The 17,455-nt window shown below is 42.8% G+C and overlaps 1 protein-coding gene across 3 annotated transcripts in view; it reads left to right on the top strand.

Moving 5' to 3' along the window:
• Positions 1 to 17,455, top strand: part of LOC112136362 (aldehyde dehydrogenase, dimeric NADP-preferring) — a 23,488-nt gene that overhangs the window by 4,481 nt on the left and 1,552 nt on the right. Inside the window, exons 2-9 of one of the 3 annotated variants that reach the window (XM_036214979.1) lie at positions 430 to 593; positions 659 to 890; positions 1,683 to 1,768; positions 3,273 to 3,481; positions 10,006 to 10,123; positions 10,205 to 10,346; positions 10,425 to 10,591; positions 10,703 to 10,802. In XM_036214979.1, coding sequence (XP_036070872.1) covers positions 438 to 593; positions 659 to 890; positions 1,683 to 1,768; positions 3,273 to 3,481; positions 10,006 to 10,123; positions 10,205 to 10,346; positions 10,425 to 10,591; positions 10,703 to 10,802 — 1,210 coding nt within the window. In that variant the 5' untranslated portion in view covers positions 430 to 437. Of the gene's footprint in view, positions 1 to 386; positions 594 to 658; positions 891 to 1,682; positions 1,769 to 3,272; positions 3,482 to 10,005; positions 10,124 to 10,204; positions 10,347 to 10,424; positions 10,592 to 10,702; positions 10,803 to 17,455 lie in introns of all 3 variants that reach the window. The other 2 variants (XM_036214980.1, XM_024258013.2) reach the window with 2 other exon arrangements.

Below are 17,455 nucleotides of genomic sequence, written 5' to 3'. Positions count from 1 at the left end.
CTAGCTTGTTGTCATTATTGAGAATTATGATGAGAAATCAGAGTCTTTACATAGAGGAGGATCATTATTATTATTAATAATGTTGAACTAAAGGAAAATTTGTTATTTCAAACTGATAGCCCTTCATATGACTCAGTACCATGAAGTAGCTCTCAGTTTCAAAAAGGTTCCTGACCCCTGGTGTAGAGGGTCATGTAAGAGGACAAGTGGGTCAAACTGGTTTAACAGACCCTGCAGATGTGTTCTGAAGTTGAGTCATAGTATATCTGGTCTTGAAGTCTTCTACCGGATGAAACCACTTGGTTTTGTGAAGAAAGAAGACTTTAAGTCCAGATGCCATGATTCATCTTCTGGATGAATGACTTTCCTCACTCATTGGTCTCCAGTGAGGAGCTGACAGACTGCTGACCATGCTTGTGTCCAGAGCAGGTGTTAGCATGGATAGGCAGGTGGTTCAACGCGCCAAAGAGGCCTTCGTCAGCGGCAGGGCTCGAGCGCTGGAGTTCCGGCTGCAGCAGCTCCATGCCCTGCAGAGGATGCTGACGGAGAAAGAGACAGAGATCTGCACCGCCCTCAAACAGGACATCAACAGGGTGAGTGGAGGCAGCTTGATGATGACAGTAAGCGGAGCTTTGACATGTGAGCTGGCTCTCTGCAGAGCCAGTATGACACCCCGCTGCTGGAGCTAATCGGCATTGAGAATGAGATCAAGCTGGCCATCGAGAAGATTGCAGAGTGGACAGCTCCTCGACCGGTGGAGAAAAACCTTCTCACTATATCTGATGAGGTCTACATCCAGCCAGAACCCCTGGGGGTGGTGCTCATCATCGGAGCCTGGAATTATCCATGGGCCCTCACCCTGCTACCGCTAATCGGAGCCATTGCAGCAGGTAAAGAGTCTGTCAGCTGCAGGTCCTCAGAGTCTGCTTTGGAAAAGAGCAGAAAGGATGAAAATAATGAAACAAACTGAGATCTAACAGGCGATGAGGACCTAAAGTCCCTGTTCAGCTTCTGCAGAGTCTGCTGGTCCCCCTTCACTTCAAACACATTCTGCCTCTCAAAGTTAGACCTGTCTATTCCAGTCTGAGCCGGAGCACCACCAAACAGGGAACTCAGGGATGGAAAACATTTGAAGCTTTTTTTGTATTAGGAATGACCAGAACAACAGGAAGAAACACAAAAGGAAAAGGAGCAGAAATGTGTTCTGAATGAAAGCTGAAATCACTAGTCTCAGAGGCTCTGTTGAGCTTTTTCCAGCTTGTAGTGTTTGCTCATGTCCTGAATCAGTCCTGCTCTCTAAGTCTGTTAGATCATCCAGATACAGTGTATAGCAATGAAAGCAGGGACACATCGGTATTGTCAATCATCAACAGGCTGCTGAGGCTGAGTAGATGATACCCCCTCAGTTTATAGCCATTCTAATTGGGCCCAGAATTAGATTCTCAGCTCTTGTTTTGTGCTGGTTCAGAGGGAACAGACATCAGCCTCACCTGCTGCTCTAATTGAAGAGTTTGTGCACATTTCTCATTCCATCCATCTCTGTTGTAATCATGAACTTATTCCTCTATTCTAAACTCTGGTGACTGCCCTCCCATCGCTGCATTCTCATCCTCCTACTCAGCTGCTCCTCATCACATGGTGATCTCATCTCATTCACAGAAACCTGTGTTCTCCATCAACAGGCAACGCAGCTGTGGTGAAGCCATCAGAGCTCAGCGAGTGTTCGTCCCTCCTGCTCCGAGCGCTGCTGCCACGTTATCTGGACAAGGTCTGAGCTGTTGGTGGTGGTGGGGCGGTGTGGGGCAGAATGACTGCAGTGTTGAGGCTTCGTGCAGCATCAGCAGGTTCAGGGAGGCAGTGTGTGTTGGATGTTTTTATTTTGTCCGTGTCACCCTGATCCACTCAGTCAAGATGGTTCTTAAACACCAGCGTCAGACAAAACAGCAGTTTCACTGTATCACAACGTCAGAAAAGGAAGACACGTCATGGAGAAGAAAGCACAACTGGAAGCCCTGAAGAGTTGAGCAGAAGCCTACGTGACAAACACTAAAACGTTCAAAAATGAAGGCTAAGGTTCGTCCACAACAGAAAACATATGCTAGAATGTCTAAAACAGACAAATGTTTATTTAAAAAATGACATATTCATGACGTCATTGAATTTCACATACTGGTTTGGAAGTGAGATTACATTATAGTCTGATTACCAGTAAGAACACCCCATTAGGACTGACCTCTCAACAGCCTCCCCTTTCAAACTTCACTCACAACAGAGCTTCTGGAAAATGTTCAAGCCTCTTTTATCCTGGCAGCCTTTATCTTCCTCAAACGTTTTGTCTTTGTCATCCGTTTGTTGCTCCAGACCCAACTTCACTGAGACGTGATAGTTCCAGTGAACCACCTGAGTGTAAAGCTTTGGGTTCAAGCTTTCTTGTGTTGTCTGGGCTTTGTTCAAAATGAAATTACTCCTCATGTGATCAGATGTATTAGTTCCCATTTGGGTCAGATCTGTAGCAAATCAGAACTTTTCAAGATGATGTGACAGCAGGTTCCACTCTGTTTCTATCTACTTCATAGGTTCCTAGATCATGAGACAGCGTGGTCAAAACCACGTCAGCTGGGCTGTATTTAAAGGTGGCTTCAGTTTTCCAAATTTCTTGACTTATGACCAAAAGTGTCTGATTTCAGTTTTCTATACAAAGTTATCTGAATTATGTTTTCGGAGAGAATGCAGAAATGAGACTCCTCAAACCATTTCAAACAAGACACAAGAGTCTGGTTCTTTTTTTTTCTGTCATTCTAGTTCCATGTGTGTGACAGTGCTCCCTTCAGTGGGTTTTTGTTCCCATGCAGGACCCTTGATGAGAAGTCAATGTTTAACCCTTTAACACTGTTGAAAGGTTTATGTTCTTGTTTATGTTCTTTGACCATTAACGCCATAATTCCAGTAGATTTTGACTGGATGAGCCACTTATCTACTGGAATCACCGTGTTAGCGGTTGAAAAGTTACAGAACGTGAAAGATTTTGTGTTTAAGCGTCACCGGTGGCGCCTCAGGTGTTAAAGGCTTAAGCTCTAAGGGTAAAGCATGTATCTTACTTTAGGATATCATTACAAATGTCATTTTAGTCCATAAAAGATTGATTTGTAGTAACTGTTTCTTCTCAAATCCTCGGTTGATATTCTTTTGGAGTAACTGAGAAATTGATATTTCAAAAGTTTAAATTAGTAAACAATTTTTTACACTTTGTAAGCCCCGATGTTTGTTCAAAGGACCTGTATCCGGTTGTGATGGGTGGAGCCTCAGAGACCCAGGAGCTGCTGCGGCTCAGGTTTGACCACGTGTTTTACACGGGCAGCAGCACCGTGGCCAAGCTGGTGATGGAAGCTGCAGCACGCCACCTCACCCCAGTGACCCTGGAGCTGGGGGGGAAGAGCCCCTGCTACATTGACAAGGACTGTGACATCCGGGTGGCGTGCCGGTAACTCTCACTCCAGAAGGACTGATCGCAGCAGCATACGTAAAAAAAAAAGAATTCAACATTAAAACAAACTGAAGAAACACAAAGACGTTGTTGCCTGATAAGGTTTACTAACTAATGAAAGACTTTAAAACTTTGTGTCAGCTGCATGCTTGTCTGACAGGACCTGACTTTGGAATTGACATGCTGGGGCAAACAAGGATTTATTCAGCCACCAATTGTGCAAGTTCTCCCACTTAAAAAGATAAAAGGTCTGTCATTTTTGTCATAGGTTTACCTCAACCATGAGAGACAAAATGAGAAAAAAATCCAGTAAATCACATTGCTGATTTTGAAAGAATTTCTTTGCAAATTATGGTGGAAAATAAGTATTTGGCCAAAAACAAAGTTTATCTCAAATACTCTTTGTTGGAAATGACAGCAGTCAAATGTGTTCTGTACGTCTTCACAAGGTTTTCACAAGCTGTTGCTGGTATTTTGGTCCATTCCTCGATCAGATCTCCTCTAGAGCAGTGATGTTTTGGTCCATTCATCCATCAGATCTCCTCTAGAGCAGTGATGTTTTGGTCCATTCCTCCATCAGATCTCCTCTAGAGCAGTGCTGTTTTGGTCCATTCATCCATCAGATATCCTCTAGAGCAGTGATGTCTTGGTCCATTCCTCCATACAGATCTCCTCTAGAGCAGTGATGTTTTGGTCCATTCCTCCATGCAGATCTCCTCTAGAGCAGTGATGTTTTGGTCCATTCCTCCATGCAGATCTCCTCTGGAGCAGTGATGTTTTGGTCCATTCCTCCACACAGATCTCCTCTAGAGCAGTGATGTTTTGGTCCATTCCTCCATCAGATCTCCTCTAGAGCAGTGATGTTTTGGGGCTGTCGATGAGCAACACAGGCTTTTAACTCCCTCCAAAGATTTTATATGAGATCTGGAGACTGGTTAGGCCACTCCAGGACCTTGAAATGCTTCTTACGAAGCCAGTCCTTGGTTACCCGGGCAGTGAGTCTGGGATAGTTGTCATGGTGACAGACCCAGCCTTGTTTCATCTTCAATGTCCTTTTTGATGGAAGGAGGTTTTCACTCAGAATCTGACCATTCGTGGCTCCTTTTATTCTTTCCTTTACATGGATCAGTCGTCCTTGTCCCTTTGCTGAAAATCAGCCCCAAACCATGACGTTTCCATAGCTTTAGCAGGAGGACACGTCTGCCACTGCACGGTTTGTTGTGTGTTACCCTTTGTTACTTTGGTCCAACTCTCTGCAGGTCATTCACTATGTCCCCAGTGGGGTTCTGGGAATTTTGTGATCATTTGACCCCATGGGGTGAGATCTGCCCCTAGATGGAGGGAGATTCTCAGTGGTCTTGTATCTCTTCCATTTCCTAATCATTGATTTCTTCACACCAAGCTGTGCACCAGGATAGGAAGACTGAATCTGCAATAGGAAATATTGCAGATTCAGTCTTCCTATCCTGGTGCAGGTCAACTGTTTTATTTCTAGTGTCATTAGACAGCTCTTTGGTTGATGATCAAAGTTCTTGATCAAGATGGCTAATGCTGACACTCTACCCCTCGGAGTTTGCACTCCCATGTGTGAGAACTGCAACTCAGGACACCGCCAACTTCAAGTCACTATTCAAAAGTTGAGACTGGAGCTCAAGGAAAAACAAAACTTCATAAAGAGAATTCTCTTAGTATCAGCTTCACAATCCAAGTAAATTGACCTGCAGTTTTCAAATCGTTTAATGTCACAGACGCTGCCATGGTTCGGAGAACTTCCCGCTGAGCTAATTCCACCACTACTGGCAGCAATATTGTTCTAATATGTCGCCATGATAACATACGATGGAAGTGGACAGACGCAGCTCAGACCAACACCAGCTCCGCAGTTGAAGCCAGGAGTCCACAGGACCTCCAAGATGACCAGACCGACGCTGGACCCAGGGCTCCAGCCCTCTCCTCCACGCCGAAGCAATCATGGGCTGAGGTGACACGTCGTGGCTGGAGGAACTGTGGATCTAAACCTGAGACTGCCAGCTCGGAAAGCCTAGCACTCTCTAACCACTTTGCCCCGCTGGCTGAAGGCCTCATTGGGGCGTAAGCGACGCGAGCGGGCCCGCCGGGACCGAGATCAGGTGGAGCTCCTACCGTGACATCCAGCTCTGCTGCGTGTCTCTGCGGAGTGACGGGTCCCGCTTCCTTCTGTCCAGATCCAACGGCATCTGGTTCTGCTTCGGAGCCCGCCTTGGTGGAGCCTGATCGGGACGCGCTTCTTCCTGGAGTCACGGCGCCTCCGCCGGGGGCCTCCGCCGTTTCTTCGGTGTCCGCCGCGAGAGGGAAACGCTGCCGCCGTCTGCTCTGCGAGGCCGTGGCCCGACGCTCGGGCGAGCTGTCCCGGGGATCGCGCACCGCACTCTCCGGCTCACCAGCCTCAGCGGATCCTATCCCAAAAGCGGATCCTCGTATTGGATCACTGCCTGCCGGGAAACATCTCTCTGGAACTCTCAACTCTCCACCTGAGCCCGTGGAGGCTGCTGCTCGTCACCCAGAGAGAGCGGGGAGAACCGGACGTGCAGCAGCTCATCGTGGGAGACTCCGTTGTCCGGCATGTCCGTGTTGCCTGGTGCCAAACACTTTCATTCTCAGGATCAGCCGTCAATGACATTAATAACTCTGCCCACCAACTCACTGTTAAATACCCCTCTGCTGAGACCTTTATTATACATGCAGGCACCAACAACCTTAAACTGCACCAATCTGAGACTCTGAAAGTGGACTTTATTAACCTCATTCACAACATCCAAGATTTAAACATAAACTGTATCATATCTGGACCACTTCCTGCACCCCGTTACGGAGACATCATGTTCTCACGCATCCGTCAGCTTCACATCTGGTTAAAATCATATTGTCACTCCATGAGCATCCCATACATTGATTGATTGATTGGTTTATTTCAAGCATAGATTGAAAAATACAGGACAAAGCACACAATGATTTCAAACTCATTGCAGAAACAATGAAATGCATTGATTAGAAAATAGAAAACAAAAATAAAACACTTATGTCACATTTGGTTCATTCATATTTTGTGATAATTAACTAAAGTCAGTAGAGTTTGATTGATTGCTTGTAAAGGAGTGGGAAGAAGCAAATTTATATAATCCCACCGCTACTTAATTTCTTCATTTCACTGTTTTGCAAAATTATGTAATCCGGTTGTTGTTTTTTTATTTTTATTCAATTATTTTTTTTTGTAATAACCAATAACTTCACAACATTCTACAATAGACCATATCTCTTCAAAGCAGACGGTTTACACTCCAACAATAATGGTTCTCGTCTTCTCAGTCTCAACATTGATCTCACACTCCTTTCAAAGCCATTCCAAGCTGACGGTCGAACCAGGACATCCACACCCCTGATCCATCATTCTCTGCCACTAAGCATCACATACCAGTTCATATCACAAATAGATATTCCAATCACTTCAATTCTTTCCCAAGTGCCTCGCATGTCAGATGTCTCCGTCCAATTCACACAACACCAGTCACTAAACCCATCTCATGCTCACGTCAGATTTTACTCATAATAATGAAAATGGCTGTTTTTAATGTCAGATCACTTTTAAATAAGTCTTTTATCATGAGTGATCTGATTTTAGACCATGATTTGACTTGTCTATTTTTAACTGAAACCTGCCTTTTAGATCCCATCCCCACTTCACTTTTTAAGACATTTTATGGATTCTTTGAGTCAGAGCTTTTAAACATAGTGAACTGCTCTCTTCAGACGGGTGTCTTCCCCTCTGCCTGTAAGACGGCGGTGGTGAGGCCCCTTCTGAAGAAGAGAAGTTTAGATCCAAATACTCTGGATAACTACAGACCTGTATCCAACTTACCGTTTTTAAGTAAAACTATAGAAAAAAGTGTCGCTACTCAACTACATGAGTTTTAAATAACAAAAACATTTTAGAAAAATATCAGTCTGGTTTTAGAATGAACCACAGTACAGAGACGGCTCTTTTAAAGATCGTTAATGATCTTAGAATTAATTTAGACTCACAGAAACTTTCTGTTCTGGTGCTGCTGGATCTTAGTGCCGCCTTTGATACGGTAGATCACCAGATTTTATTAAATAGACTTAGGAGTCTAGTGGGCCTCTCTGGAAATGTTCTTAAGTGGTTTTATTCTTACCTTACAGATCGACACTTTTATGTAAGTATGGATACATGCTCCTCAAGAATCCATGAAATAAGTTGTGGGGTTCCCCAAGGGTCAATTTTAGGTCCCATTCTTTTTAACTTGTACATGTTGCCTCTTGGGGATGTCATCAGGAGACACGGCGTTGACTTTCACAGCTATGCTGATGATACTCAACTTTACATCGCCGTGTCTCCTGATGACCTTGAACCTTTAAATACTCTTTTAAATTGTATTTTAGACATCAAGTCATGGATGGCAGAGAACTTCCTTCAGCTCAACCAGGACAAAACAGAAGTTTTAATCATCGGTCCTGAAGACAAGAGAGAGAGAATTTTAACTCGTCTTCAGAATTTTAATCCTTCTCACTGTGTGAGAAACCTGGGCGTTCTTTTAGACTCTGAGCTGAATTTTATTCCTCATATTAAAAATGTCGTTAAGACAGGATTTTATCATCTTAAAAATATCGCCAGAGTCCGCCCATTCCTCTCTCTTGCCAGCACAGAGGTGCTGATGCATGCTTTTATTTTTAGTCGTTTAGATTATTGTAATGCCCTGCTCTCTGGTTTACCTCAAAAATCTCTTACAAATTTACAATTATTACAGAACTCGGCGGCACAAGTTCTGACGAGGACCAGGGGGCGGGAACACATTACACCAGTTTTAAAATCGCTGCATTGGCTCCCTGTGCGTTTCAGGATTGATTTTAAGATTCTTTTAATGGTTTATAAATGTTTTTATGGTCTTGGGCCTTCTTATTTAAGTGATCTTCTTTTAAAGTATGAACCCTCGCGGACCCTGAGGTCCTCCGGCACCGGCCTGTTAGTTGTTCCTAAGGTGAGGACCAAAACACATGGTGAGGCTTCGTTCTACCATTACGGTCCTCGCCTCTGGAACAGCCTGCCGGAGAGTCTCAGAGCCGCAGAGACCGTAGAGGTTTTTAAGAAGAGGCTCAAGACTCACCTTTTTAATGCTGCTTTTAGTTGACCTTATGTCCCTATTTATTTGTTTTAGTAGTTTTAATATGTTATTATTTTCATTTATTATCTTATTTATTATTTTATTTTATCTTGTGAATGTATTAATATTTTCAACAATATTTTATGTCTCTTATTTAAACATTTTACTATGATTTTACCCCCAGTGTTTCCTGTGGGTTCTATCATATCAGGGCTTGTCTGCTTGGTCTGGGGTCGTTGCCGTGGTTCTCGCCCTTGCTGGGGCGGCTGGAGTCCTGCACTGCAGCCTCACAGCTGTGGAGTGGACTCCGTTGGTGTCCCGGTCTGGGTGGTCGCCATGGCGATGTTCCTTTGACTGAGCTGGTCCCTGGTATGATAGAATCCTCAATACTGTTTCCTCACAGCAGAGCCAAGCCTTAAGTTTATTTTACAATTCTCATTTAGAAGTCCATCCATCCATCCATTTTCTTGACCGCTTTGTCCCTTACGGGGTCGCGGGGGTGCTGGAGCCTATCCCGGCTACTGACGGGCGAAGGCGGGGTACACCCTGGACAGGTCGCCAGTCTGTCGCAGGGCCTCAATCACACATCCATCCACACCTAGGGGTAATTTAGAGTCACCAATTAACCTATGAAGCATGTTTTTGGACGGTGGGAGGAAGCCGGAGTCCCCTGTGAAAACCCACGCATGCACGGGGAGAACATGCAAACTCCACACAGAAAGGTCCCAGCCGGGAGTCGAACCGGGGCCTTCTCGCTGTGAGGCAAGAGCGCTAACCACTGCGCCACCGTGCAGCCCCCATTTAGAAGTCATTTTTGTAAATATTCATTGTGTGTGGGATCATGGGTTGGATGTGTTGATGGGGGGCGGTTGGCTTTTATTGTATATGTTTTTGTTTTTAATGTAAAGCGCTTCGAGCTGCGCGAAGTATGACAAGCGCTTTTTTATTAAAAAAATTTGATTTGGTGGAGTTTGGAGTCAGACTGAGGTTGTGGACAGGTGTCTTTTCTATACATAACCAGTGCAAACAGGTGCCATTACGACAGGTAACCAGTGGAGGATGGAGGATCCTCTTACAGAAGAATTATAGGTCTCTGAGGGACAGAATATTTGCTTGCATGTTTGTATGTGAACAAATATTTATTTTCCAACATCATTTACAAATACATTCTTTAAAGATTAGCTATGTTATTTTCTGGATTTTTTTCTCATGGTTCAGGTAAACCTATGATGAAAATTACAGACCTCTCTCGTCTTTTGAAGAGGGAGAACTTGCACAATTGGTGGCTGACTCAAAGCGTTTTTGCCCCACTGTACGTTTAGCTTCATCTGTCAATCAGACCTGAATCAGTGCTTCTGTGAACAGCCGCATCACATGGGGAAAGTTTGTAAACTGTGGTCAGACGTGCATCGCTCCTGACTACATCCTGTGTGAGCCCTGCATCCAGAGCCGGGTGATCGAATGCATCAGACGCACGCTGCTGGTAACCCTCCCTTCGGGAAATGTCTGCATTTCTCATTGGGTGGAGCTGGATGGTCAAATCTGGACTTTTATCTCACTCCAGGAATTTTATGGAGCTGACCCCAAGTGCTCTGCAGACTACGGCCGAATCATCAACCAGCGACACTTCAGCCGAATCATGAACCTGATGGAGGGTTACACCCCAGTGGTGGGGGGTCAGAGCGACCCCTCACAGTGCTACATCGGTGGGTATTTCTAGCTCCTTGATGCCAGACAAATACATGTTTTTAGGGTTTAAACTCAAAAGATCTTTTGCTGGAAAGCTCCCACAGTGCTGAAAGACGTGCCCCCCCATTCCCGGCTGATGCAGGAAGAGATCTTCGGTCCTGTGCTGCCCATTGTGACTGTAAGTGACATGGATGATGCCATCAACTTCATCAATGAGAGGGAGAAACCCCTGGCTCTCTACATCTTTTCCCCCAACAAGAAGGTGAATGCAGATCGTTTTGGAGAAGTTGGGAGTTTGCAGCTGCTCTTCCTTCTACTCCTCTTCCTCATATTTCTCCTCTTTTTCTTCCTGCTATTTATTCATGGCTCTCAGGAGGTAAAGAGGATGATTGAGGAGACCACGAGTGGAGGAGTGACAGTCAACGATGTCATGATGCACTACAGTCTCAGCTCTCTCCCGTTTGGTGGTGTTGGTGAGAATGCTGATCCTGTTATTGTGTGCATATTCTACAAATGATCACTGACTTGTTGAGCTACTTCTTTTGGACATTGGAAACTTCTTAAGCAAAAAAAAGTTTCATGAACTCAGAGAATTGGCTGATTAGACTGCAGGCTGAGTTTCATCCGTCCTGACCTGGAGAGCCTGAGGAGCGTCCCACCGTATCAGAAGGAGCAGCCTGCTCTGTTACTGCGCTCCCACAGTCTGCCCACTGCCTCTGTTGCCTGGTTACCATTTAGGATTCCTGCTAAAAAGTGTGTCAGAGTAGTTTAGTCTGCTGAAGAAAGGAAGAGTCTGGAAAAGAGAGAGTTGGTATCCCAAAAACCACTGACTCATCTTTCACTTATTGTTACTTCAAAAACTCTCCTTCACAAATTGGATGTCCTCTATCACACATGTATAATCACTTATTGTTACGCCCCCAACAGGCCCACCTGGCTGAGGTCTAGGGGAATAAATACAAAAGGGAACAAAAACATAAAAACTGGACACCAGTAAGAGTAAGACCAACACAGTTTATTATATAAACGGAAACCTGTGTCCTGAAAACAAGAACAAAATCAAATAATCAGTGTGCTGTTCAAACAAAAAGACTCACCAAAAGGGATTGGAACCTCAGCCAAACATAAATAAGTCATGGAGACTGCTGACCCAGACATGTCGACCGTCAGGGTCAGCAGCTCCTGCTAATGGCTGCTTAACCAAAACTACCTGAAGAAAACAAACAAACAAAGCAACTAAGACTACCAACTACCCAAACTAAAATAACAAAACCCAGTTGTGTATTATTTACCTTTATTTATACAGGTAGGTCGACTGAGAACAATTTCTCATTTACAATTATTATGTATCAGCAATACAGAAACAGAACAAAAGGGTAATAAGTACAAATATACAGATTAAAACATGACATCTTCTCACATCAATAATTTAAATATTTACAATAAGAAGTCTGCAGGAGTCACCAAGTTCATAATTTCAATAAAAAGACAACAGGAAACCCATTAAAAAAAGTTAAGTTAATAACATCGCCATTCATCACTAATCACATCTGTTAATGTCTTAAATGCAGATAATGAGACAGGGAACACAACTGTAGGGTTCTCTGCAGCTCATTCCAGTCATAGGGGGCAGAAAAAGAGAGTGAGGAGCGGCTTCTTGGGTTTCTTTCCCTGCCATATGAAACGAGATATCCATTTATCCCACTCCCTAAACTGGGTGTCACTCACCTCTATTGGTAAAGTCCTAAACAAATATAGAAGCCGTGGGAGGATGTTCATTTTAATTGTGTTTATTCTTGAGGAAGGGAATAAGGTTCCATCGGTTCAAGTCTGGTTTCATATTTAAAGATAAAGGTTTATAATTTGCCTGATATAATTTAGACGTGTCCTTTGTAAGGATAATCCCTAAATATTTTAGTGAGTCTGCATTCCAGTTGAGTTTATATTTACATTGTAGGGCATCAGAGACCCTATGATTTAATGTCATCACCTGTGTTTTCCTATATTGAGTTTGTAGCCTGATAGCTTTCCAAATTCAGTTAACAATGTCATCAATTCTATGAATGAGTTTTCAGGATCCTCTAAAAAAATCAAAATGTCATCTGCGAACATAGCGACTTTTTGTTCCCCCATCTCTACACTCACACCTTTTACTGATTTACTTTGTCGTATTGATTGACCAAGAGGTTCAATATATAAGGCAAACAAGAGGGGGGAGATTGGGCAGCCCTGTCTTGTTCCTCTCTCCAGGGTGAAGTATTCTGAAACACTCCCATTTATCTTTATGCTGGCCTTTGGTTTATTATACAGAGTCTTAGTCATTGTTATATAATTGTTGTTAAATCCAAATTTCTCTAAAACTTTATAAAGAAATAACCAGCTGACCGAATCGAAGGCCTTCTCTGCGTCCAGCCCCACTATCATGGCCCTTTTTTATCCCTAATTGTTTGCTCCAATACATGCAGTGATCTTCTTATATTATTGAAGGTTTGTCTTTGCTTTATAAAACCGGTTTGGTCCAAATGTATCAGGTCGGGCAGAACGTTTTCCAGTCTTCGAGCTAAGATTGATGTAAATAATTTATAATCTATGTTAAGAACACTTATAGGTCTGTAATTGCTGCAGTCTTGCTTATCATTGCCCTCTTTGGGAATGACTGAGATGATCGCATTGCTCCATGACGGGGGAATTTCACCTTTTTGTATGACCCAATTAAAAGTGTTCAGCAGAAGAGGGGATAGTTCTTGCTGAAGGATCTTATACCACTCAGCGTTGTATCCATCTGAACCAGGTGATTTCCCTGCCCTTAATTTAGAAATGGCTAGTTGAAATTCCTTATTTGTTATTGGTTGTGTTAATTTATCTCTCTTCAATTCTGTTAGCATTGGCATATCTAATGTTTTTAGAAAGGCTTCAATCTTTGTCTCATTTGGAGCTTGAGGTTGTGAGTATAGGGCCTGGTAGTACATTTCAAAACTCTCTTGAATTTTTTCCAGTTTACTTTCTACTTTTTTAGTTTGGGTTTTTTATTTTGTGGATGGTATTTTCTTCTCTTTGTTTTCTTAATTTGTATGCTAATAGTTTTGTTGATTTGCTGCCAATTTCATAATATTTATGTTTTAAAAAGTTATTTTCTTTTGTGTGTCTTGAGTATAAATGTCATCAATTTCTCTTTGTATCCTTTTAATGTCTCCTTTTAGCATTGGATTAGTATTTTTGCTATCAGTTAATATTAACTGTTTTAACCTTCCCTGTAGATCTACTAATTTCTGCTCTCTTAGCCTTTTTAAGTGAGAGGTGACTGAAATAATCTTACCTCTCATTACGGCTATCAACGTATCCCATATAATTGTTTGAGCCACTTCACCAGAGTCATTGAGTTCTAAGAAATCTTGAATTTCTTTTTTCAGTTGGTCTCTAATTTTGGGATCATTCAGTATGTTTGAGTTTAATTTCCATAGTGTTTTCCTACATTTTTTCTCTAGGTTTATTGACAGCGAGATAGGAGTGTGGTCAGACAGATCGATTGTCTTAATTGTACAATCTCTTATTCTGAATCTATCATTACTGAACATAAAGAAATAGTCGATTCTGGAGTAGACTGAATGTGGATGGGAATAATAAGTGTAGTCTCTGCTTCTGGGGTACAAGTCCCTCCAAACATCTATTATATCTAGTTCCAGCATTAAGGATTTTATCTTCTTAGTGAGGTTTCATGAGGGGTCGGTCCTGATGCATCTAGTTTTGGGTTAATATTAAAATCTCCTCCACATATCACAACCCCAGAGTTCACCGTTAAATCAAAATGTGTTTATAAAGAGGCCAGTTACTTCCAGGAGGAGTATACACATTTATAAATGTAGTTTCAAATCCTTCTATTTTCCCTGTGATGTTTATAAAGCGACCCTCCACATCCTGCAGATCTGAAATGTGTTCATAATTGAGTGTATTGGATATAAGTATTGCAACCCCTCTCCTATGTCCGTTTTTGTAGGATGGGAGAAAACATGCTGAAAGCCCTTCTTTTTTAGTTTAATATGTTCAAGCTGGCTCAAGTGAGTTTCCTGAAGAAATGCTACCTGGGCTTTTTCCTTCTTTAATTTTGATAAAATCTTACTCCTTTTGATGGGATTTAAAACCCCATTTACATTAAATGAAAGAATTTCAACAGGTCCTGTCTGCATCCATTTTTTGTTATTGATTAAATTGTATGTATGTGGATGGTGAATTATGTGATTTTTAGGATCTCTATGACTTTTGATTTTCTATATATTTATTAACTTTTTAGCTTTTTTAACTTTTATCAATTGAATCAATTTTATTGTCTTATGCCGTGTTGAAAGATGAATTTCTGTTCATTGAACAGACAATAAAGTCTATCTATCTATCTATCTATCTATCTATCTATCTATCTATCTATCTATCTATCTATCTATCTATCTATCTATCTATCTATCTATTCAATGTTACACTTTTCTCACAACCAAGCTGTAGATGTACCCTTTACAACATAACTGAACAGCAGAACAAAAAACATCCCAAACGTTGTGAACAAAAAAACACTTCCCGTCTATTCCCACCTCCAACCTTGAGGTCTTTCCACTGACCCGTTTCAAGTTTGAGGGATAGCCTCTCGCCCTGTTAGAGGCCAGAGGGCCCTCCTCAGTGACAACAGTCATGTTTTACTCAGTCACTTCCCATTAAACTCCCTGACCATACCTTTCATTTAAAACTCAAGTTTGGCTTTTTTTTTTTCCTACTCCCTCCCCACCCTCTTCTTAATTATCACCAAACCCTGTTACCAGAGGAGTAATTTCCTTCAGACCTGCAGGATAACTTTCAGCCAGTGTTCTTTTCTTCTGAGCGCCTGAATACTTGCAGCTTTTTCCTGTAGCTCGATGTCTTCCTGGCTCCGGTTGTCCGCCCGCTCTTCACCTGTTGCCACGCCCCCTGTTGAATCTTTCCCAGGAGGGATGTAGGTTGTGTGATCACCGTCACTGGCATGCCTCGTCTCCTTATGTCCTCCGTCGCCTCTTCCACAGTCTCATGAGTTGTTGTACCCTCCTCATAAAAAACCCTCAGTCGAGCCGGGAAGAGGGTCTGAAACCGGATCTTGTTTTCTTTTAGAACTCTTCGGGCCTCGGCGTATTCTCTTCTTCTGTTCAGGATATCCGGCGCATAGTCATGGTCCAGGCTGATCCTCTTATTTTCAAACATAAAGCCTTTTTTTTGCCATGTCAGCCGAATCACTTCTTCCTTCATTCTGAAGCCCAGGAACCTGACCAAGATGGATCTGGGTGGTGCTTCAGGTGGTGGTCGCGGCGCGAGCGCCCTGTGTGCTCTTTCTATCTTCATGTCCGTTGTTGTGGCGATATCAAGGTTTTCTTTTAGCAGCTTCTCTGTGAAGGGGATCATCGCCGTCGGGCTTCCTTCTGCTCCTTCGGGAATCCCGTAAATTCGTACGTTTTCTCTCCTAGAGTGGCTCTCCTGATCTGTTAACTTCGCTCGGAGTTGGTCTTGTGTTTTTAGCATTTCAGCTAGCGCTTTTTCTGCATTTTGAAGCCTCTCTTCGTTCTCCGTAATTCTTTCTTCCGCATCATCTAGTCTTGCGTTCGTCTTGGCGATATCACCCTGATGTTTTCTAGTTTTTGGTTGCTGTCTTGCCTAAATTCTCTTAGTTCTTTAAGTATTACCATCAAGCTCACCGGGTCTTCTTCGGTGTTCACTCCGGGCTGGTTAGCTGTAGCCGAGTTAGCATTAGCTTCCACGTGTTGCTCGGGTTCGCTGTCTTTGTTTATTCCTGGAGTAGTTTTTTTTATTTTCTGTTTTGATGCCATTTTCTTCCCCCTTCTAGAAGTTTTAGATGTCAGTTTTCCCTTCGGTTAGATTGTCTTTAGGGGTATCTTTCCTCTTTTGGTCAGGAGGTCCGATATTACCCTGCCATACCTTGATGACCCGGATGCGGAACTCTCCTAATTATTTATATAAGCCGACAGGTTGTGGTGTTGTGCCGTCAAAGGTTGAAATACTGCCCTCACAGGGTGTCTGAGCTGGATGACAATTGAAAATCATGAATTTAGTTTTGTTGGCAATGATTCTGATGTGAAGACTGGAGAAGGCCCGTTCCAAATCATTGGAACTATTCTAAAGAGATTATATGGCAATCTCTTACGAAGGGCTGGATGTGTACAAAATAGTGTCATCAGCGTACAAATGAATGAGCATTAGCAATTTCATTTATATAGATTTTAAACAAGATTGGTCCCAAGATGGATCCCTGAGGGACCCCCATGGTTACCAGGAGTGGAAAAGATTGGTAGTCAGCTGTACACACAAACTGTGTACGGTCAGTGATGTAACATCTGAAAAAGCAACACAACCCATTGAGACACCAATATGATGGAGCCGCGTAAGAAGCACAGAGTGGTCACAGAATCAAAAGCTTTAGACAAATCTACAAACACAGCCGTGCAATACTCTCTCTGATCAATGGTACAAATGATGTCATTCAGCACATTCAGAGTGGTTGAGATACAGCTGTGTCCACTTTGGAAACCAGACTGCATGGGGGTCAGAGTATTGCGAGTTTCAAGATGATGAATTAGTTGTTTGTTGACCCGTTTTCGAAGACTTTGGATAAACAGGGTAAAATGGAGATAGGCCTATAACAATTTAAATCTGAAGTATCACCTCCTTTAAAGAGGCCATACCACGATTTTCTTCATCCTTTCAGAGTGAAGATATACATTGGAAGATATACAGTATCATGCATCTAAAATGAAAGTTTTTTTTTCGCTGATCATCACTGCATAAGGGGATAGAGTGTTGTGTAAGCCAAGGGGCGGAGCTTACAGCACAGACTCTTCCTGGAGGGAACTGTTGGCATCGATCTTACGTCAGCACGTTTCCACCCGCTCATTTTCGTGGGTATGGGAGGGGCTGCTGCAGACAGTGCAGGTTTTTAGAGGATTACTCTTAAATGCATGAATGGATCAAAATACTGTTTTGGGGTTCTTTATAGAGAGGAACAGTGAAATTTATTTATAACCTCAAAAAGTAGAATTTTCATGGTAGGGCCCCTTTAAAGAGAGAAGTGATAGCTGCTGATTTCCATTCAAGAGGAAAT

This window comes from Oryzias melastigma, linkage group LG13, assembly GCF_002922805.2.
Source record: "Oryzias melastigma strain HK-1 linkage group LG13, ASM292280v2, whole genome shotgun sequence".
In the NCBI taxonomy this organism is placed as follows: Eukaryota; Metazoa; Chordata; class Actinopteri; order Beloniformes; family Adrianichthyidae; genus Oryzias; species Oryzias melastigma.
Note: the sequence above shows the minus strand (reverse complement) of the source record. Positions and strands in the feature narration are given on the sequence as shown.